This window comes from Tursiops truncatus, chromosome 20, assembly GCF_011762595.2.
Source record: "Tursiops truncatus isolate mTurTru1 chromosome 20, mTurTru1.mat.Y, whole genome shotgun sequence".
Taxonomy (NCBI): Eukaryota; Metazoa; Chordata; class Mammalia; order Artiodactyla; family Delphinidae; genus Tursiops; species Tursiops truncatus.
In genome coordinates, this window is record NC_047053.1 from 31,002,258 (window position 1) to 31,025,675 (window position 23,418).

At 40.6% G+C, this 23,418-nt stretch overlaps 1 protein-coding gene and 1 non-coding gene across 14 annotated transcripts in view; both read right to left on the bottom strand.

Moving 5' to 3' along the window:
- Positions 1 to 14,034, bottom strand: part of BCAS3 (BCAS3 microtubule associated cell migration factor) — a 571,522-nt gene extending 557,488 nt beyond the window's left edge. For 11 of the 13 annotated variants that reach the window (XM_033847806.2, XM_073797378.1, XM_073797379.1 and 8 more), the window contains exons 1-4: positions 13,881 to 14,033; positions 12,086 to 12,173; positions 7,640 to 7,694; positions 1,864 to 1,939 (exon numbers count right to left, since the gene is read on the bottom strand). In XM_033847806.2, the coding sequence (XP_033703697.1) occupies positions 1,864 to 1,939; positions 7,640 to 7,694; positions 12,086 to 12,156 (202 nt within the window). In that variant the 5' untranslated portion in view covers positions 12,157 to 12,173; positions 13,881 to 14,033. Of the gene's footprint in view, positions 1 to 1,863; positions 1,940 to 7,639; positions 7,695 to 12,085; positions 12,174 to 13,864 lie in introns of all 13 variants that reach the window. The other 2 variants (XM_073797377.1, XM_073797387.1) reach the window with 2 other exon arrangements.
- Positions 14,035 to 17,278: 3,244 nt separating this feature from the next.
- LOC117309824 (U6 spliceosomal RNA) lies at positions 17,279 to 17,384 on the bottom strand. Its single transcript, XR_004524115.1, has one exon. It is a non-coding gene; the product is annotated as a U6 spliceosomal RNA (small nuclear RNA).
- Positions 17,385 to 23,418: the final 6,034 nt, after the last annotated feature.

Genomic DNA, 23,418 nt, shown 5'->3' on the forward strand with positions numbered 1-23,418 from the left:
GACAAGTGAATGTGCTAAAGTATTTAACAGGAAGATGTATAAACTTAAAAGTTTAATAAGTCAACGGGGATATGGGATACTAAATTAAGGACAACCATTATAAGTTCAACAGAACACAAAGTACCAAATAAGCAGTTTCCATCTACATTTCCAGATGCAGATGCATTTTACTTCAATAAAGCAAATGCTTTATAGAGCATTATTACACCAGCAATTCTTATTTGTTGTTTAAAAACAAAACAAAACAAAAAAAACCTTGCCTAAAGATTATTTTGATGACATTTTTTTAAAGATAACTTTGTGGTTGTTTTTTTTTTTTTTTGGCCACGCTGCATGGCTTATGGGATTTTAGTTCCCTAACCAGGGATTGAACCTAGGCCCTCAGCAGTGAGAGTGTGAAGTCCTAACCACTGGACTGCCAGGAAATTCCCCAATTTTGTGATTTTTAAATTATTTTTAGCATTTTGCATACGCTGTACAAGTTTTTGCTATTATCTGGCTAATATTTTCAAGACCATGACCACATTTTCTTTGTTATTAAATCAAGAAAGTCCTCTAATACATTCTAACATCCACAAAGCAAATATACTTCCAGGAGGGAAAAGAGTATGAATTATGAGGAAACGGTGATAGAAAACAAAAGATGACCGACACTTAAATAGTTATTAATAAAGAACGAAAAGGAAGAAAGAAAAGAAGAATATACTAGTAAACAAGGAAATTTGACAGTCATAAAAAGAAAGGAAATTTTAAATAGAATAAGCTTTCAAAGAGAAATAGTGTAGGAAAAGTTTATATATCATAAATAATCACCTATACAAATGAATGTGTTATTCTCCACAGAGGGCACAAGTTGTCATTTAAACAAACCAGCTGACAGAGAATCCAAAATTCAAAAGAAACCTATTTGCAGAAGTGACACAGCCTCCCGCATCCTGGACCGTAGCTTTTAAAGGAAAATATGGTATTTTAAAAGTCTCAGAGGAGACTAAGACTCAAGAGTATGGTATCCATCAAGGTCCAAGTGAAAACAACTCAGTGTATTCATAATTGGGAATTTAATACAGACAACTCGTTACACAGATTACAGAATTGCTAAGAAGCCAAAAAAGGAACTGTGAGGCAACCTACCGGATTAGCAATGGCAGGAAGCCACTACCACCCCTACACTAGGGAGACCGGGAGGAGGGCAGGGCGCTAGAGTCACCTGGCAGAAACTGGAACCCCAGTGGAGCTGCCGAGGTGAAGTGAAAACCACAGAGGAAATGCAGCTGCTGACAGAGAGGAAGAGGGAATAATACTCTTCCCTTTCTCCCATCCTCCCTTTCAATTACCCACCAGTGCCTCCCAAACCCTGCCAGAGGAAAACAGACATGGCAGCCTGGGAAACAGACAAGAAGCAGCCCCCTTGCAAGAGGGAGCAGGAAGGAGCAATGAAATGGAAGGTATCTGAGAACAAACAGGCCTTGAACTGGCACACATTCTGCTCAGAAAAATAATTTTAAAGTCTAAAAAGTTCAACACTAATGATTATTTTGCAGTTATAAATCCTATACAAGTAACCAAACTGGAATTACAAAAACTTCTTTTCTAAGAAATTGTTATCTCACTTGGACTTGAAGTTTAAGGCTAGGCACTACATGTTACAGTGACTCTAAGACTTGTACAATACAATATTAGTTCTAATCAAGTTTCTGTAGTTGAATATGTTACTTTTTAAATTAAAAATAAATTTATTTTGAAAACTTAAAAAGTCACTTAAAGAAAAAGTAATCTGACGAAAAGTAAGCGTTCTTTTTTTGGAATCAGGTAAACCTCAAACAAACATTTAATTCATATGCCCCCCAAAAGTTAAAACCATACCATTTAAATCTGCATTTTCAAATCTGACCCAGACTATTTTCTCCTTTTCTTCTGTTAGAGGTGTTCCACTGTAAGCCTGCATAGTAAACAGAAACACTTGAATGAAAATGTTTTACAGTTCAAATATTAACTGATGTTCAAAACAAAAAGTAACTTAAATAAGGCCAACACTATCCCCCTCCAACCTCACCAATCCTACATCTTGAGAACTAGCACATTTTGTAATATTTTTATTTTTAAAGAAACTTACCCAGGAGTCTGATAAGCTTGGTCAGAAAAGGGTTTTTAGCCTAAGAATTACAGAAACCTAAAATACAATAATCATAGTCTACTAGGAAGCATCACTCTAATTCAAAGGTACTCAAAAAACTAATCTCCTATACTGGTCAACAAATAAAACTGAAGAAATACACCAAACTACCACAGGTATCAATTTAGTTCCCAGGTGTTTATGATCAGGCAATTACACTCTACCTAGAATTGTCAAGAGCATTACTTTCTGCTAACCACCAGTTCCAGGTGGAGGGCATGGCCAGGGTTGGGGGGTAGAAAAAAACGTATTACTTTTCAGTCTCTTATCTGGCCTCTGGACCCAAACTATTAGCTTTCTTGCAAGCCTGCAAGGGTCACAAAGATAAGCATGAACTGCTGTGAAGTCACAGGAAAAGTATCAACGGTACCCATCAATATTCAAAGGGAGTCATCTCTCCTCAAATCAAATGTTTTTATTTAAAATTGTCTAGATTTTCTAGACTGTATACACTTGCAAGCACTTAAAACGTCAACAAAAAGCTGCAACGTTTTCAGTTATAAAGTGGTCTTCAGTTCACAGAACAATTATTTAATATAAGCTGGATCAAAAGCATTCAAAAACCACTATTCCATATATAATCTGTGTTATACACAACTTGCTTTAAATTTCCATGCAGTTTTACAGCCCTTTTCCTCTACCGCACAAGGTTAACGGCCATTGAAAATATTACTAAAAGACAGGGTTACTCTAATAGTAGGTTTACTATGCAAAAAGAAAAAAAAAGTTATCTTACACATCCTTATGATTTCAATTGTTTAAGAAAACAAGTTGTGTATAGGGCAGTTAATTCCTTTGGAGAAAAGGAAAACCTGCACTAGAACCAACTAATTCATCTACTTTATCTTCAACCATCTCATCCTCAACTTCTTCCTCTTCTCCCTTGGTCTTGCTCTCTTCATTCTTGAAAATTCTCCTTTTTAATATAAACTTCTTCTTTGGGAATAATTTTAGATTACTAAACAGTACAGAATTCTCATATACTCCTCAGCCAGTTTCCCCTACTGTTAACAATCTAACCTAACCAAATCTTACCCTACCATGGTACATTTGCCAAAGCTATGAGACTAACGCCAGTGCATTACCACTAATTAAAGCCCCAGACTTTATTTGGATTTCAGCAGTTTTTCCACTCATGTCCTTTCTCTGCTACAGGACCCAATCCAGGATACCACATTCATTTAGGACCACCTCTTTTTTCCTATGTCAGGCTCTCCCTTAATCTGGTAAAGCTATAACATATACAATATCTTCTTCCATTTAGCAGATTTATTACAAGGCTGCTAATCACCTGCATTACTCGACATTCTCCCAATTCCTCTGCAACATTTGCACGGTGCTCTCCTTTGATTTCTGGCCGATATGCAGCACGAAACAAGGTTAAAAGAGGCCTTTCAGTGAATTGAGATTCTTAAACTTTTTTCTTTCCCCTTCAGGGGGAAACAAAACTTTCATAATGAGGCCTGCATACTTTTGCTATGTCTTCAAGTTTTCCTCTCTCCTTAGCAGACACAGTGCTCTTTACTAAGCATTTTTTTAAAAATTCTGTGAAGTTGACTGAAGAGGGTTGCTTCTTGTGTGCCTTCCTGCAGACTGGCATCAAGAAGGCATATGACAGCATGTCATTTTGCCTCTCAGCTTTCTATGATATCCTTTGCTCATGTTTAGGTATTTTACTGTCAGTGAAGCACAGACTCACCCAGTGCCCATCCAGGTTTATTTGCTATCTTACTGGAGGGCAGTGCGCTGCCACACAAAAGTTTGTTATTTCTCCCCCCAGCACTGATTTTTAGCCCTCCTTCTCCAACCAAAATCCAACTGCTCTAGCTCTCTTATTTATGGTTGAAAACTTTCACCCCATTACTGAGTACAGGATTTATTTCTCCTTTTATTTCTTATCCGGTTTCTAACGCATATACACGTTCATAAGCACAAAGTTATTGTTCAATTTTAAAAAACACAGCAACAATCACTATAGATATGTTGTGTTTTATTTTTTCACTGGAGAGAAAGTAACTTCCATTGTGTGCTATTTGTCAAAAGTATAATTTTTAATCACAGCAAATTATTCTATAGGGGCAACATATCACAATTTGCTTGACTGCTACTGACATTTGGGCAGGCTACAATTTTTCACACTGAAACATGTCAAAATTTCTCACTGAAATGAAAAGTTCTGAGCTTTAATTTTTTTATTTGCTGAATTTTTTTAAAATAAATTTTCAGAAGTACAACTATTATATCAAACGGCACAGTTAGGGCTTCTACCAGCTGTCAATGACATCTGCATCAATGACACAGTAGGAACTCACTCTATTTATGACAGCTGAAGAAGCTGATACCAGTCTAACAACACATTTTCTCCCTTTTAGGCATATCTGGAGACCCAGAGAATAATTTCTAAGCTCCATGAATTTGATAATTCCCAGAACAGGGCAGGAGTTGGAACATAACATCAGCAAAAATATATCATTTTCCAAATGTATCACCACAAATTGCCAATGGGGGATTACAGATTAAATGTGGAAAAAAGGAGACCATGGGTCACCAAATCTGGCCACGACCTGTGTTCATAAATAAAGTTTTATTTTAACACAGCCACACCCTTTCTTTTACATAAAAAGCAGTGCTGCGTAGTTATAACAAACATTGTATGAGGGACTTCCCTGGTGGCGCCGTGGTTAAGAATCTGCCTGCCAATGCAGGGGACACAGGTTCAAGCCCTGGTCCAGGAAGATTCCACATGCCACGGAACAACTAAGCCCGTGAGCCACAACTACTGAGCCTAAACTCCGGAGCCCACGAGCCACAACTACTGAGCCCGCGTGCCACAACTACTGAAGCCTGCGTGCCTAGAGCCCATGCTCCACAACAAGAGAAGCCACTGCAATAAGAAGCCCGCGCACTGCAACAAAGAGTAGCCCCTGCTTGCTGCAAATAAAGCCCACGCACAGCAACAAAGACCCCACGCAGCCAAAAATAAAAATTAAAAAGCAGGGCTTCCTTGGTGGCGCAGTGGTTGAGAATCCGCCTGCCACTGCAGGGGACACGGGTTCGTGACCCGGTCCGGGAAGATCCCACATGCTGCGAAGCGGCTAGGCCCGTGAGCCATGGCCGCTCAGCCTGCGCATCCGGAGCCTGTGCTCCGCAACGGTAGAGGCCACAACAGTGAGAGGCCTGCATACCGAAAAAAAAAAAAAATTAAAAAGCAAAAAATAACATTGTATGAATTGCAAAGCTTCTCTGGCCCTTTACAGAGTCTGCCTGATGGCTACACTAGACCATGAAGCCTTAAGGACAGGCACTGAGTATTCCCCAACTTAAGACAGCACCTGACCAGTAGTGCCTGAATTTTTGCTTTCTTTCCACAGTCACTAGAATGACTTACCTAACATAAATTTCTTAAATGAATATTCTAATTCTTAGATCCGGGACTACAACTTTACTTCTGAAGTGACTTAACTCTGATCCCAGTCTTCACAGTCAACTGCATAGATTATCCCCTTTCTAATGTATAATCCTCATAAAAACTAAGTTAACCTTCTACCTTCTGGCATTTTTACCCTATCAGTTTTATCAGCCCCCTATTTTCAATCTATTGCTCAACCCAGTATTCTTGTTTCTCTAGCAAACTCTCCAACTATTCCCTCAAAGCCTCTGACCGCAGCCTCTCTCCTCCAGCCAACAAAAACTGCTTGCTACGCAGGGTTTCCACTAGCACAAAAGGTGCCTTTGTAAAAATCTGATAAAGGGGCACTCTATAGCAGGCAAATTACCAATATTTTTAAATGCCCCTTCCTTGGAACTAGCCTCACGTCAGGGCTCAGGGCTTAAGAGAAAGGTGCAGTTTGTAGAAGACCAAGTTGGATTTCGGCCCCTGATTGTTCTCTAAGTCTGTACTGTACAGAGTACAAGATTCTCCACAGCCACATATGGATATGCCTACCATATCCAGTTGGGCAGTTTCCTTTACCATCAGATTCCCAACCTTGCCATTCATTTCAACTAACGCTACTTCCAATGTCCTTCGGAACTTGACTCCTTCACGCTTTCTTTGCTATGCATTCCCTTAGCAATTACATATTCAGTCTGTACTATCATGTGCAACACTTAGTGATATGTTGCTATTACCTCTGACTGCTTCAAGCCATTTGACTTCCCTTCTTAACCAAGTTCCTCAAGAAAAGAAAGCATTTATTTTTCCTTACATGCCCCACAGACCTTGTCATTGTGGCCTATTTTCATTAAAGTTGACCGAACATAATAAAGGAATACCAAACATGCCTTGATACTTTCCCTTATTTCATGAATACAATTTATTAATACAACTGAAATCTGGATTTTAGACTTTTCTAGGTAGGACCTTCTCATAAAGCTGGGACACTGTATCTATGAATGTTCTTTTTTTTCTTTTTTTTTTTTTTTTTGCGGTACGCGGGCTTCTCACTGTTGTGGCCTCTCCCGTTGCGGAGCACAAGCTCCGGATGCGCAGGATCAGCGGCCATGGCTCACGGGCCTAGCCGCTCGGCGGCATGTGGGATCTTCCCAGACCGGGACACGAACCCGTGTCCCCTGCACCGGCAGGCGGACTCTCAACCGCTGCGCCACCAGGGAAGCCCTGAATGTTCTTTTTGAACAGTGCAATTACAGATACCACAGCAGTCTGAACACTGACATCATCACAGGAGAAAACACAGAAACCTTTTCCTTCAGTAGTTCCACTAAACAGTGTTTCCCAAAGATACTGTTTCACAAGAATCACCTGAGATTCTTCCTAGAGACACAAGTTATTGGATGCCACCTTAATTCCCCTGAGTCAAACTCACTGGGAGATGGGCCTGGAAATTATTATTTTTAACAAGTGTGCCAAGCGACACCTATGTTAATTTAAGTCTGAGAGACAGTGCACTAGAGGTGATCCCAGGAGGGTTCCTCTCATTCTTTATTCTCACATTTACATAGAGGGAACAGTAAAGGGCTTACTCTCTTCTAAGTTAGAGTAACAAGGCAAGCTATAATTGGCATAAAACTACTGCTCAATGGGAAAGTGATATAGATTTGACCTCAGTGTAGTATTTAGTTAATATAGTATCTAGTTAACCAGATGCAAAGCATATATTGCTTATTTCACTTCCAACAGGCAACATTTAACTAGGACAAGAGAAAGATTTTGGAAAGAGAACCCAAATAGACAGTTCCAAGCCCCATCTCTCAGCTAATATCGCACCTTGATTACTCTTAGTAAAGCAAGGGCTAAGGAATAATAATTATGCCACCGTCAGCACAAAACTAAGGCACATCTAATAATAACAGCAAGTATGGTTCTACCCTACCAACGCTTGGGATGCTAAAACATCAAAAGTCTAAAGTTGGCGATACTGGTGTCAAGTTTAGGGAACAGAATATTTCAGAGCTTCCCTGGCCAACAGTAAAGCCTACTATTTCTGAAACCACACAGACACTTACCTGGGGCACAACATCCTGCAGAAAAGTCACGACACTTTCCATGTAGGACTGCTCCCTGAAAAAGGGTGAAATGGATAAAATTTATCATGACAGCTTAATATGAAACATGGAAAAGCTCTTTCTACAAGCCTTAATAAAGTTATTCATAATACTAAAAAAAAGAAGAAACAACTCTCATCGTCTGATAATTCTGCTAACCTGCTTTCTTAATTTCTTTATATATGTTATTAAATGCAAATGAGATTTTAAAATTTTTTAACTTTATCTTTTCTTTTCTGTTTTTTTTTTTTTTTTTGGCCACACCATGGGGCTCGTGGGATCTTAGTTCCCCAGCCAGGGACTGGACTGCCAAGGAATTCCCAAACATTATCTCTTCTTAAAAGTCATGCTCCATTTTTTTTTTAGGGACTTCCCTGGTGGTACAGTGGTTAAGAATCCGCCTGCCAATGCAGGGGACACGGGTTTGAGCCCTGGTCTGGGAAGATCCCACATGCCGCGGAGCAACTAAGCCTGTGCGCCAAAACTACTGAGTCTGCGCTCTACAGCCCACGAGCCACAACTACTGAAGCCTGCACGCCTAGAGCCCGTGCTCCAAAACCAGAGAAGCCACTGCAATGAGAAGCACGTGCACCGCAACGAAGAGTATTCTCCACTCGCTGCAACTAGAGAAAAGCCCGCGCACAGCAATGAAGACCCAACGCAGCCAAAAATAAATTTAAATTTTTAAAAGTAAAATAAAAATAAATAAAAAGTCATGCTCTATTTTTTTAAATTGAAGTACAGTTGATTTCCATTATTGTGTTATTTTCAGGTGTACAGCAAAGTAATTCAGTTATACATTTTTTCAATTCTTTTCCATTATAGGTTATTACCAGATATTAAATATAGTTCCCTGTGCTATACAGTAAATTCATGTTGTTTATGTATTTTATATATAGCAGTGTGTATCTGTTAATACCATACTCTTAATTTATCCCTCTCTCTCTCTCTCCTCTTTGGTAACCGTAAGTTTGTTTTCCATGTCTGTGACTCTGTTTCTGTTTTGAAATATAAAAGTTCATTTGTATTATTCTTTAGATTCCACGTATAAGTGATATCATATGACATTTGTCTTTCTCTGCCTGGCTTACTTCACTCAGTATGATAATCTCTAGGTCCATCCATGTTGCTGCAAATAGCAATAATTGATTCTTTTTTATGGCCGCACGCTCTCTTATTTTGATACAGATAGAACTTTTAACTCATACTTGAAAGAGTGCTGACAGAAGACTTGGCTAAAGCAAGACCGTCCTCTTGAGTCAGAGCAGAAGAATGCCCTAGTTAGAGCAAGAAAAACTGTTGCTGATGACTCAGTATTTAGTGACCTTCTCTTTAAACTGGTTAAGAACCTAGTCCCTTACCTGTATCTAGCAAAATGAATCTATATTTTGCTGCAGATGCAGGCATTAGAAGGAGTTATTAAACAGTCCTCACAGAACTTTTGGTGTGGATAAGGTATGGGAAAATATCAAAATGCATAAAGGTGAAGAACTATTAAGGACACTAAGATACTTTAAATGGGAAATATATGGAGATCAGCAAATGGAGGAAAAAAATTTTTCTTCAAAATATATTCCAAATCAAATTCATTTCAGAGAAATGTGAAAAATTACATTTGAAGAAAATAATGTGAGTTACCCTAAATCCTATTTTTTAAAAAGGCAATATGCCTTAGATACCTACAAAAACTGAGTAGGCCTTAAAAAAAATTTTTGATTAGGCCTACCTCTCCAACCTCACTTTTCTCCCACTCTTGTAACTTACTCTGCTTCAGTCACATGCAACTTCAATTCTTAGGCTACACCAAGCTCTTCTTTGAATCAAGACCTTTACACCAGCTTTTTTTCTGCATGGATCCCTTCACAAATTCTTCCCTGCCTTTTAGATCTCCAGCCTAAGTGTTACCTCCTCAGAGAGGCCTTCCCTGACGGCCTTAAATCATACTCCCTAATGCTGTTCTCTAACATAGCACACTGGGCACTGATCAGAGCCTGTAATTACTTACTGTGTCCTCCACTAGAATGCAAACTCTATTACAGAAAGGAATCCATCTCTCATATTTACCTTATATCTCCAGAATCTATAAGCCAGTACTTAGCCACAGAGTAGATGCTCAAGCATTATTGTTAAAAGAATACTGAATAAAGAACTTCAAAAAACACTAAAATTATGTATTGCGTAACAAAAAGCAATATATGTGGAATACCATATGGTGAGGCAGCATAGAATAGCGCATAAGCACACAGACTCTGAAGACAAACTGCCTGGGTTTGATCCAGGTTTCCCTTCTTGGATGTTACCAAGGAAAATTTTTCTCTCTCTGCTTTGGTTTCCTCATCTGTAAAATGAAGATTACAACAGTACCTAACTCATAGCTGATAATATGCTTAGCCAGTTGCCATGGTCCACAGTTAGCAAAGAAATATATAGCCCTGGGAAATGCAGGAGGGAAAAAAAAGCAAGTATAATGGTGAAATATCATACTATACATATATTTTTTGTTAGTCTGAGAAGGCAATTTTATGTAACATGCTAAACTGCTCAAGGGAAATAATTCAAAATGCTACAATTCCCTTATTAACACTTTGAAAGACAGAAAGCAAACTTTATCTCCTTAGCCAGGTATTCAAGGGTCTTAATTGTCCACCCCAACCTCCTTTAAATAGGTCAACTTCCCTAGATTCCATTTATGAAAATAGCTTGCCTTTCCCACCTCTGCTTACTCCATTGCCTTTGCCGAAAATGTGCCCTTGATTCTAATTGCCCAAATTGTATTCAGCCGTTAAATTACACGATAAATGTCAGCTTTTTCAAAATTTATTTATTTATTTTTGGCTTCATTGGGTCTTTGTTGCTGTGTGCAGGCTTTCTCTAGTTGCGGTGAGCGGGGGCTACTCTTCGCTGTGGTGCGTGGGCTTCTCGTTGTGGTGGCTTCTCTTGTTGCGGAGCACGGGCTCTAGGCACGCAGACTTCAATATATGTGGCTCACAGGCTCTGGAGCGCAGGCTCAGTAGCTGTGGCGAACGGGCTTAGTTGCTCCACAGCATGTGGGACCTTCCCGGACCAGGGTTCGAACCCATGTCCCCTGCGTTGGCAGGCGGATTCTTAACCACTGCGCCACCAGGGAAGTCCAAATGTTAGCTTCTTAATGAAACCTTTTCAGATCTAAAATACTCCCACTAAAATATTCCCTCCAATCAAAATTTTAAAAAAATAATAAGGACTTCCCTGGTGGCGCAGTGGTTAAGAATCCGCCTGCCAATGCAGGGGACATGGGTTTGAGCACTGGTCCAGAAAAATCCCACATGCCATGGAGCAACTAAGCCCGTGAACCACAACTACCGAGCCCACGTGCCACAACTACTGAAGCCCGCGTGCCTAGAGCCCATGCTCCGCAACAGAGAAGCCACACAATGAGAAGCCCGCGCACCGCAACGAAGAGTAGCTCCCGCTCACCACAACTAGAGAAAGCCTGCACATAGCAAAGATGACCCAACGCAGCCATAAATAAATAAAATTTTTAAATAAATAAATAATTAAAAAACACAAAATATTCCCTCTAAATTCCCATGCTGTTTTGCTGGCAACTTTTTTATTCATTAGAGTGCTTGCAAGTATACACAGCTTAAAACTACATTAGGGACTTCCCTGGCGGTCCAGTGGTTAAGAATCCGCCTTCCAATGCAGGAGACGCCAGTTCGATCCCTGGTCAGGGAACTGAGATCCCACATGCCGTGGGACAACTAAGCCCGTGTGCACTCTAGAGCCCACAAGCCACAACTAGAGAGAAGCCCCCACACCACAACAAAGATCCCATGTGCCGCAATTAAGACCCGACACAGCCAAAGAAAAAAAGAAAAAAAAACTACATTAGATTATAAGCTACTGCAAAGTATAGCCATGCTTTGTCAAAAAAATGCTTAAAATATAGAAATGTACTCTTTATGACATTCACTTTGAAACTTTCTGACTGAGACCTAGAGTGATACATCACAATCCAGAAAACATATACATACATATGAATGCATATTATCTATGTGCGTGTCAGAACACAATACTAACTCCCAACTATATTTTCTACTATATTCTATTTCATTTTTTGAATAATGGTCTTGATCCACTAAACTGATTTAATGACACTAATTGTTAAACCTGAGGTTTGAAAAAGCAGTACTCAAGGACAAAATACAGTGCTTTTCAAGTACTCTATAAATGTGCTAAATACATCAAACTGACCCTCCAATTACTGCTTTTATTTGGCCTTGGCAACGATGTTTATCATCCTGTAAAGCCAAAATTAAACAGATTTTACAAAAGTAAGTACTGCTTAGAAAGGAAACCTAAATGTTAGTTACTATTCTGAGTAATCTTTCCTTTACCTATCAGGCTTATCTGAAATTTGCTTACGTGACAGCCTGAGGGCGAACCACGACTCCACCAGTACAACGACTGGGTCTTCTGGGGGAATCTGTAGCCATTGCTTCATTCACAAAACCTGTTTCCAGAACAAAAAGACAGAAAATAATGGATCATTATTGTTGGGGGTCGGGAGAAAGATACATGGTTGCTCACTAGAGATCCCTTGTCACAAATACCTAAATGTTAGGTCCTAAAATGTAGGAAAATTTCCCAGCAATTCCTATTACACCTAAAAGAGGGGAGTGCAGAAGAGGAAGAAGTAGATAAAAGATTTTTCAAACTACTATGAGGTTTTCTTATTTGGACCAAGGTTCAGAACCACAAAACTAGTTAATACCCTTGCAGGACCCTCTGACCTACTGCTTTTATATTGTTTTTGTTTGTTTATTTTTGGCTGTGTTGGGTCTTCGTTGCTGCACTCGGGCTTTCTCTAGTTGTGGCGAGCAGGGGCTACTCTTCACTACGGTGCACAGGCCTCTCATTGCGGTGGCTTCTCTTCTCCATGTCGCAGAGCACGGGCTCTAGGTGCGTGGGCTTCAGTAGTTGTGGCACACGGGCTCAGTAGTTGTGGCTTGAGGGATCTAGAACATAGGCTCAGTAGTTGCGCAGCACGGGCTTAGTTGCTCCGCGGCATGTGGGATCTTCCCGGACCAGGGCTCGAACCTGTGTCCCCTGCATTGGCAGGTGGATTCTTAACCACTGCACCACCAAGGAAGTCCCTGATCTACTATTAACATAAACTAGGAAGGGATGGAAAGTCTAGCACAGGATCACTTTATAAAAACAAATATGCTAACTTTGCGAGCCAAAATTAAAGAATTTACTGAAATCTTATATTGAGATAATAAAAATATACATGGTATAATATTTTAAGACCAAATGGAACAGTGAGGTACTACCTTCCAACTAAGAGTGTTGGGAAAATAGGAGTAAAATGGCCTACGTATCCTGATGGATGTTAACTAGTCTTATTGTGGTGATATTTTGCAGTGTATACAAATATCGAATCATTATGTTGTACACCTGAAACTCATGTAATTTATATGTCAAATATATATATATATTTTAAAAAGACTGCAGTCACAATTTAACAAGACTATCAAAATCATATTTGTAACCTCATTGGTAATCATATTTGTAACCTCTGCTATTGTAACCTAATCACCAGAGTCTAAATAAGTAATAAAAACATATATGACATTAGAAGCCCTTCCAGTCTCATCACTGAATCCTGATCCTTGAATGTCTAATAAGCATCTGAATCACTGGGGAGGTTTTCAAAGCATGGACTGTATGTGGTTAAGGTTAAAAGAGACAGCAATATTAAAGATCTCTTACACGGCTCAGGAAAGCCCACAGCCTGGAACTAATCTTGAAAGCCCTTAAAAGCATCTCCTCTAAGCAGGGAGCATTCTATCACCTTATTTGAAAACTCGCAAACTGATGAGTCCCATCTGCTACAACCAAAACACCCTGTGCCCCAACTAGCCCAGGTACCCCTTCCTCAGTGGGTATCTTCACCTCCAGCCCCTGAGCCCTCTCATTTCCATTCCACCCTTTATTTCTCGAAACACAGGCTCCCAAGAACTGTCTTTAAGGGCCCTGTCTCCTGAGGACGACCCTCGCCAGCCCCTCAGGCCCCACTCTCCTGAAAGACATCAGCACGGCGTTACCCATTTCACCTCCAACGCTGAGCCACCGCTGTCCCCGGCCGCCCTCTGGCCCCTTGCCCTTCCTCCCCTCCCCCTCCGATTTCCACAGCTCTACCTCGTCGAATTCCTACCAGCCAAGCCCTCTCCCCTCACGCTGCTCGTCCCACGTCCTCGCCAAGCCTCCTCAAAGCCGCAGCACCGCCAGCCCTCTCACCGGCCGCGCCGCCGGTAAACGCTGCTCTCCAGCTCAAGACTCACTGTTTGGAGTCTCCCCTCGTGATTGACGGTTACCACTTCCTACCACGCCTCAGCGGAACTACCTTTCTAGCCAATCCCAGAAGCAAACTGGCCGCAGCTGGGCACCGCCCTTAGAGGTCAGCTTCGCCAACCAGCAAGTAGCAAAGAGGCGGACCCGCCTCCTGAAGTGATCCAATCCGCTGGGGCTCGAAGGAAAACACAACAGTATGTGAGTTCGGGTGAAGCCGGGGTGTAAGGTTCGGTTGCGAACGCAGGCAGGTAGGGAGGAGTTACAAACATGTCTGTTTTCCTTTGGACACAGCACCTTCGTGGCCTTGTCAAAAAGCATCATGCCGCAGAAGCCTGTGCACGTCACTTGGGTGTCTCAGGCTGGGAGTCGTACCTCACGGGGACCGGTCTGTTTACATCGAATTCTCGCGACAGCTGGTTCGAAGCTCAACGCACGTGGACATGGCAGCTGCCAATCACTTTTAGCTGGCCAGTCAACCATCCCGAACGCGCCTTCTGCCCCGCCCTTTTCAATGTGTTTACCTTCCGGGAGCTTAGGCTGGCTGACGCTGATGGGCTGCCCTGCAGCCAGGGTGGTGATCTGAATGACCGGTACGGCTTGTATTGTTTTCAATTTGACATGGGTTTGTGGACCACACCTGACTCCTTCCTAACTGTTTACACTTCCCGTAAGGAACATATTGAGATCGCCCTGGTGTCATTCCGTCGGTTACATTTCTTATATAATAATATTTATTGTTCTATCGAAGGAACGCTCAACATAGACTTAAGCACTTCATAAGTACTATCAAATTTAATACTCTTGACAATCCCATGAAAATATGGCTTATTAATAGGCATGGGGTTTGTAACAAAGTGGCTGATACAGCAGTAAAAACTTTTAAAAGGTTTTAGCACTGTGAAGGAGGGAAAAGTTTAGTAGAGAAAATACCTCACCAGAAATATGCAGTTAATCAGGTGCTGGACAGACGGATGATGATATAGATATAGATATAGCCAAGAAACCACCCATTTGCTTGTGATGCTCAATTAGTGCCAATAAAAAGGACACCCAAAGTAATATTTATCAGGCTAATGTTTGGACATTCATGTTCTTTCACTACACAAATTCCCAGTACTGTCGTCCTTTTAAGATTTGCTTCCTACATTAAACCCAGTAATGAAAGAATCTTTCCAGTATTTTGAATTCCCTTTGTTCTTATTGCTTTCACTGGCTTACTTCCTTGTTGTCTTTGAAATGTTTTTTGGTTATTTCTCTAATACATGTCTCATTTTCTCCCACTAGAAAGTTAAACTCCTCCTAGACATTAATAGACTAAGGCTTTCATGTTGTTGAATCCCCCTTTATACCTAACTACCCTGAACACAACAGATATTTCAAAATTCAGACTTACTTGAATTAAATAATTATTACTCTCATGTTGTCCCTGACCCAGAGCAGGAATAAAGAGAAAATCCAGAGGAGACCAATAGGTAATACTCACAAGCGGGATAACCAGCATTTGTATAAGGTTTTTCAGTTTAAATAGCTGTTTTACATGCAGTGTTAAATTCCATAACTCTTTCACTATTCCTCTACAAAGTTGTGGAAGAAACAAGGAAACAAAAATCATAAACACAAATTCAATCATTCAATAAATATTTGAATGCCTACTAAGTGTCAGGCATGTTCTAGGCTCTGGAGATACAGCAATAAACAAATCAACCAATATACTTGTCCTCAGCCAGAGAACTTGCATTCTGGTGGGAAGACAGAAATAAACACACAAACAGAGAAATTCAAGGAGTGTAAAATGGTATGGGAAAAAAATAAGCCAAATAAACAGAGGTCAGAGCTGGCTTATTTTAGGTAATGTGGTCAGGGAAGGCCTCTCAGGAGATGGCACTTGAGCTAAGACTTCAATGAAGTAGTAAGAAAGCTGCTCTGAGGGAAAAGCAGTCAGGATAAAAGAAACAACAGGTACAAAGGCCTTAAGAAAGGAATGAATTTTGAAGAAGAATGAGAAAAACATTGTTGTTAAAGTGAATTAAATAGAAAATGATAGCAAACTAGTTAGGAGAGGTAAGCAGTGGCCAAATGGAGTATAGTGTATAGAATTATAAGGAGTTTTAGTTTTATTCTAGGGTGGGACTCTATTGGAGGACTTTCAGCTAGGAAGTGTCATGATCATACTTATATTTCTAAAAGATCGTTCTATCTACTAAACAGAGAATAAACTGTCATTAGGGAGGGGACAAGAGTGGAAATGGTCAAGTAGGGAGGCTATTTCACTAGACCAGATGGGAGAGCTGTCTAGAACTGGGCCTAGAAGTGAAGCAGCAGAGGTGAAAAGTAATCACTTTCAGAATATTTTGGAAGACAGAACTAAAAGAACTTGATAATGGGTTGGATGTGGGATAGAAGGAAATGAGAGAATCAGGGACGATGCCTGTGCTTTGGGCTTGAACAACTGAGTGATGATGTTTACAGATAGGATGAACCCTGTTGAAGTTATACATTTTTTAGTGGGGATGAATTTCTGTGCCCTGATTTCATCCTTTGTAAATTGTAAAAAAAAAAAAATTATTAGCCTGATAGGATTTTTTTTATTAATGTGATGTTTTGATAGGAGGTTGTGTTTTATTTTATGTTTATTTATTTATTTGGCCACGTCATGGCATGCAGGATCTTAGTTCCAGACCAGCCATCGAACCTGTGCCCCCTGCAGTGGAAGCACAGAGACCCAACAACTGGACCCACCAGGGAATTCCCAGGATTTTAAAAAATTAATTTATTTACTTATTTATGGCTGCATTGTGTCTCTGTTGCTGTGCAAGGGCTTTCTCTAGTTGTGGTGAGTGGGGGCTGCTCTTCGTTGCGGTGCACAGGCTTCTCGTTGCTGTGGCTTCTCTTGTTGCAGAGCACGGGCTCTAGGCGCGTGGGCTTCAGTAGTTGCGGCATGTGGGCTCAGTAGTTGTGGCTCACGGGCTCTAGAGCACAGGCTCAGGAGCTGCATCACACAGGTTTAGTTGCTCCACAGCATGTGGGATCTTTCCGGACCAGGGCTCGAACCCATGTCCCCTGCATTGGCAGGCGGACTCTTAACCACTGCACCACCAGGGAAGTCCCAGCAGGATTTTTTTTTTTTAAGTTTTAAAATTTTGCAAAGTTTAATGTTGGTACTGTTTCTTTCCATATCAGTTGGTACAATTTACATCATATTTTATACTATGTAATCTTTGCAAAGACATCATATACACAAAGATACAAATTCGATAACTGAAAAATATGGAATGTTTCATGAATTTGCATGTAATCCTGTGCAAGGGCCATGCTAATCTTCTCTGTGTCATTCCAATTTTAGTATATGTGCTGCCAAAGTGAGCACAAGCCTCACAATTCCACAAGTGGGATTCTTATGAGGTGTAAATAAATTTAAACTTCTCAGAACCAGTTAGAAATTTATACAAATTAACTCATTGTGATTACTAACTTGCCAGTCTTACCAGGTTGAGAAGTTCCGAACATTAGGACCTGCTTTCCTTTCTTATGGAAGTTTTCCTGCCAGAACACCATATATCATTACTTGCCTTGAGTTGGAAAACAGTTTGCATTCACATCTGTAAATGTATTCATCCTCTTAACTTATGTAAGGTTTTTGCACACAATTCTCAATTCTTGAAGAGATAACAACAGATTTTGGTTTTCTACTGTCATGTGAGAATATTAGGCCCCAGCAGTGTGCCATTGTGAGGAAGTAAAAGTGCTGCAGTAAACCGAAAAACAAAACAAAACAAACCCAGCTATACTCCGTTTTTTCTCCACAAAGATGGTGTTCGATTCTCTCATCAGCCTTCAAATAGAGAGAAAATAGAATTTGTGGTGATCATGTTTTGAATGGACGTGAATTGTGGGTGCTTTGTCCATATTGCCAGCTGATGAGTCACTTCAGATTATTGGGACGCGGGGAAACGTTTCACAATCTGTTCTTGGGATTGAGCAATCCCAGCTAGGAAACTCATTTTCAGTATATAAGAAAGTAAACTTCAAGCTAGAGTCCTTTTTCTTCCAGTTGCTATAATGGCCCATTGTAATAAATCACTGATTACTAAAACTGCCTCTCCGGTGGCCATGCAAATCAAAAACAAAAGTTCCCAGTTCCCAGAGATTTGTCAGAGAACTATCCAAATGTCAAGGTCAGTTTATACTTTCTCCCCTCTTTTTGTTTGGTAGGATTAGGATTCTTTTTTCAGCCTCAAACAAGCCATTGCCTCACTTGTTTTGGCCACCAAAAACACTTGGACAAGAATCACATGATTTAAGCAGTGGTGAAATAATCTGATTTCACATAGAGCTATGGTGAGCATTAATATTTTAATTGTCAGTCAAGCATAAGGAAAAACAAAGAGGGAATTCCCTGGTGGTCCAGTGGTTAGGACTCTACACTTTCACTGCTGAGGGCAGGGGTTCAATCACTGGTGGGGGAACTAAGATCCTGCAGGCCGCGCCAAAAAAAAAAAGAAAAAAGAAAAAAGGAAAACAGGTAAAAAAATCATCATCAAGTGTAAGTTCGTCAGTTGTTCAATGGTATCACTCTGGTTGGGGATGTTGTAGCAAGGGTGACTGTACGTGTGTTAAGGCAGGCCGTATATGGGAAATCTGTACCTTCTGCTCTAATTTTGCTGTGAACCTGAAACTGCTCTAGAAAATGTCTATTAAAAAATTACATTTCTCTAAAGTCCTCTAATTGTGAGGTAAAAATACATTAATTACTCACTCCATGGACATTCTCTCGTGCATTCATCAGGCTGAAACTTTTGAACACTACCATTTGTGGTAATCGCCTAAAAATTATAATTCTAAACTTCAGAATTGCAAAACCAACATAATCCAAGGTTATATAACCTCACATCTCTTTAATTACAACGCCTGCCATTTGTCTGCCCTGCATATTACTAGATAACTGTGGTTTCTGAAACACCATTTCCCACATTTCTATTTGAAATTCTAAGTATTTGTTTACTATCTTGGGTCCCTTCACCCCAACCCACAGATCTCTTTAGCCCACTCTGCTCATTCTCAGGCCCAGCAAACTTTCTGAAAATACAGTGATAATTTTTTTTTGCTTTGTTATTCTCTTGAAACTAGTATTTATAAAGTGGCCATGTAATTTGTCATCCTGCCTAGGAAACCTTCATGGAATGAGGCTCTATTAATAATTAAACCAAAAAAATAAGGTAAAGTAGGACTGTCCCCTGCAAACCATGAAGTATGGTTACCCTTTATCTTTGACACATTAGTACTACTTTGTAACTGTTTTGTGCGTGATTATATATTTCTGCATGATTATAAGTCTATTGTCTATTTAGCTAAAATGTAAACTCTTTGACAGAAGTGATTATTTGTTACATTTCTATTCTCCATAAGACTCTGCTCACTAACAGGAAAAATTTCATGTCAGAACCCCAGTAATTTATCCTACAATTTGGAGCTGGTATTTATAATTAAAGATACCAGAAAGTAAAACTATTAACAAAGACCAAAAATTAGTTTCATCAACTGTTTTAATGATGGCCATGGCATAATTTATCTTCCCCTCATATACGTAAACCTGGATAAAGATTGCTTTAAATCAGTGAAAACTGAATATGTAGTAACAGTTTTGAGAAGCTAAAATTTTAATATTAGGAAACATTTATAAACATTTATTTAGCACTATATACCTGCCATTGTAGTAGCATTATCTGCATTTTACAGGTGGGGACCAAAACTCAAAGATGTTAAGCCATTTAGTCCCAAGTTCAGGCAAAGTGACAGAAGTGCATGGTTCCTGAAGCCTCAGCTTTCTGCCTGAAAAAGAAGAACCCCAAAGAAAGGGAAGGTACCATGGAGACTGTAGAGAGGGAGGAGCTCAGGAAAGCGACCCCACTGAGTACATTAGGCATGAATCTGATCTTAATCAGCATATTAAAGACTTTGAGAACTTAACTGGCAGATAGATCACTGCCCAGGTCCCCAACTAGCTACTGGGTGATGAACACATGGGACAGATCAAATTACACAATGGCAAAGGATTTGGAAAATGAACTGATATTGAAACCACAGACCACAGAAGGTGTGTTGGAATATGTGGCATTGAGACAGGAAGGGGGCAGGGCACAACCTTTTAAAGAATGACAGCCATTGAGGATGTGACATAAACTGGTTACCACAAACTAGGTCCAAGATGGCAGATGATTGACTTCCGCTAAAACTTGAGCCTCAGTATATGCTCAATGTAATACGTCAGCAAGCTAAATGACACACCCACAGGTGCCATGACAGTTCCAAGGCCCACCATAAAAGGCCAAAAAATGGGCGGTGGCCCAATTCCTGGAAATTCCCACCCCTTCCCCAAAATAGTTGGAATAATCCTCCCACTCATTAGCCTATGAAATTACCCACCACTATAAAACCTGACAACCCCACATCCTTAAGCCTCTGGCCTTCTGAGATGACCCACATTCAGTGTGTATCTCCCTGCCTAAGCCTTCTTTCACTTTATTATGGCTCGCTCTTGAATTATTTCCTGCACGAAGCCAAGAACCCACACTCAGCAGCCGTCCCAGGGACTTGCCTGAGACCTGGGATGGGACGTGACCATCCTCTTGTGCCCCACTTTCTTTCCTGCAACAGCGTGAATTAACCAGATTGACTATCTATTAAAACAATGATCTCCATAAGAGCTAAATAAGATTGTCATAATATTCAAATGTCTAGGATAGAATCCAAAATTACATGGTATACAAAGAACCAGGAAAACCTCAATTTGCGTGACAAAAACAATTAACAGATGCCAATACCTAAATGACAAAGAATAATATCTGACACTTTAAACCAATATTATACAAATGCTCTTGCAAGCAACTGTGAACACTCGACATGAATGGAAAAACAGAAAATCTCAAAAAAGAGAAGATATAAAGAACTGTAAGCAGATAGGGTAGGGGGTCCTTGGAGAAAGAGAACCAGGCCTGGCTTTCTTGACATAAGAGAAACTATTTTGGCGTAAGCCATTTTGTGACCTGAGCCTGGTCACGAAGCTTGCCCTTGAACAGGTCTCAGTAATTAATGATATTAAGGGAAGTGAGGGAATTCAGGAACAATGGAAAAGCAGTCAAGAAACAATAGTTCAGTGATAAAAGTCCTAGTTCCTCCCCAAGGGGCGTACATATCCTCTGATACATATCTGGTACAAATCCTTTCCATGTCCCCCATTTCTTGTTTGTAGGAAATAGGCTTCATTCAGCCTCCTGACCTTCCCTGACTTCCAAAGAGCAGTTTCAAACTGCTGCTTAGCAGGGAAGGGGAGGGAAAGCAGAAACAAAGGGGGAGCAGTCAAGAAACGATAGTGCAGCTGTGGGGCAGGGTCCTGGTTTCTCCTCAAGGAAGATAACAATATCTTTGAGTTCTGTAGGAACTATGGTCCCCACTCGGGTGGAGAATGGTAACTTAAGGCTGAGCACAAGATTCCTTGAACACGGCTGTTACCTCACCATCGACCAATCAGAAGAAAGTCTGCACGTGGGAAGTCTGATCCCTCTTCCCAAAATGATTCTCCCTTTAAAACTTTCACGGTCAAGCAGAATCTTCAAAGTTGATTTTTGGACACCAGTCCATCTTCTCCCCAGATTGCTGACTTCCTGAATAAAGCAACTCTTCCTTTCCAACCAACACTCTCATCTCTTGAATATTGGTTTTCCAGCGGCGAGCAGCAGAACCTGAGTTCGGTAACACCACCACCTTCCTCCTGGGAGAAGAAGCTGGAGATTAAGTTAATAATTGATCATGCCTATATAATGAAGCCTCCATGAAAATCCCTGAACTGTGGGGTTTGGAGAGCTGCCAGACTGGTGAACAGACTCATGTGCTGGCAGGGTGGTACAACCCAAATCCATGGGGACAGAACCTCCTACACTTGGAACCCTTCTGGACTTTCCTGATGTCTCTTCATCTAGCTGTTCATCTATATCTTTATTATATGATAAACCAGTAAACGCATTTCCCTGAGTTCTGTGAGCTGTTCTAGCAAAGTATCAAACCTGAGGTGGTGATTGTGGGAATGCTGAATTATAGTCAGCCAGTCAGAAGAGTAGGTGACAACCTGGGACTTGCAATTGGCATCTGAAGTGGGGGCAGCACCATGAGACTGAGCCCTTAACTTGTGGGATCAGATGGATAGTGTCAGACTGAACTGAACTGTAGGACACCCAGTTGGTGTCTGCAGAATATTGCAGCATTGCTTCGTGTAGGAAAACCCACACATCTGGCATCTTAAGTATTTTGAGTGTGAGTAAGGGAAGAAATAGTGTTTGTTTTCCTTTCAGTGGACACGGTTAAGTAGTGGCATAGGTAAATAACATATCCAGAGTAGAATACAAAAGAAGGAGGAGGTGCTGTGATGTACTGATGTGGAAAAATCTTTAAGATATAAGATTAAGAGAGAAACAGATGTATAGTTGCATGTCTATGTACAGATTGGTTGGCTACCCTGGGGACTAAGGTGAGGGTAGTTTCATTACGTACCATTTTATAAATCATGAATTTTGCATCATGCATTATACTACTGATGTATACATTATAGGCAAATAAAATTTAATAAAAATAATATAAACATTAAAACATTATTTGTTAATTGCATAACATCTTTAACTCGTTAAAGGCCTAAAAACAGCCCTAGGTACACATACAAAAGAGAGCTAATTTTACCTTTTAGTTATGTATCTCAAACCAAAAATGTTTCCAGTATTAGACAGCTATTAGTATGGTATGGAACTGGACTCTATGGCACTATAAATGTGACCTAGGAAAGAATGCTATGACATTTACATTAAAAAATTGATCTGAAAAATAAAGATGGAAAAATTCTTCACAAAAAATTGACTCCAGAAGTATATGCTACTTGCTATATGTCACTACCTTGGAAAGATCCAAAAAACAAACTCATTAGTTTTGAAAAACTAGCCAAAATTAATGTTTCACCTGAACCACTGGTTCTCAATCTTTTTTTTTTGAAGGAAATTTTTATTTATTTATTTGGCTGCATTGGGTCTTCATTGCTGCACGCGGGCTTTCTCTAGTTGCGGCGAGCGGGGGCTACTACTCTTTTTTTTTTTTTTTTTTTTTTTTTTTGCGGTACGCGGGCCTCTCACTGTTGTGGCCTCTCCCATTGCGGAGCACAGGCTCCGGACGTGCAAGCTCAGCGGCCATGGCTCACGGGCCCAGCCGCTCCGCGGCATGTGGGATCTTCCCGGACCGGGGCACAAACCCGTGTCCCCTGCATCGGCAGGAGGACTCTCAACCACTGCGCCACCAGGGACGCCCCGGGGCTACTCTTCATTGCGGTGTGCGGGCTTCTCATTGCAGCGGCTCCTCTTGTTGTG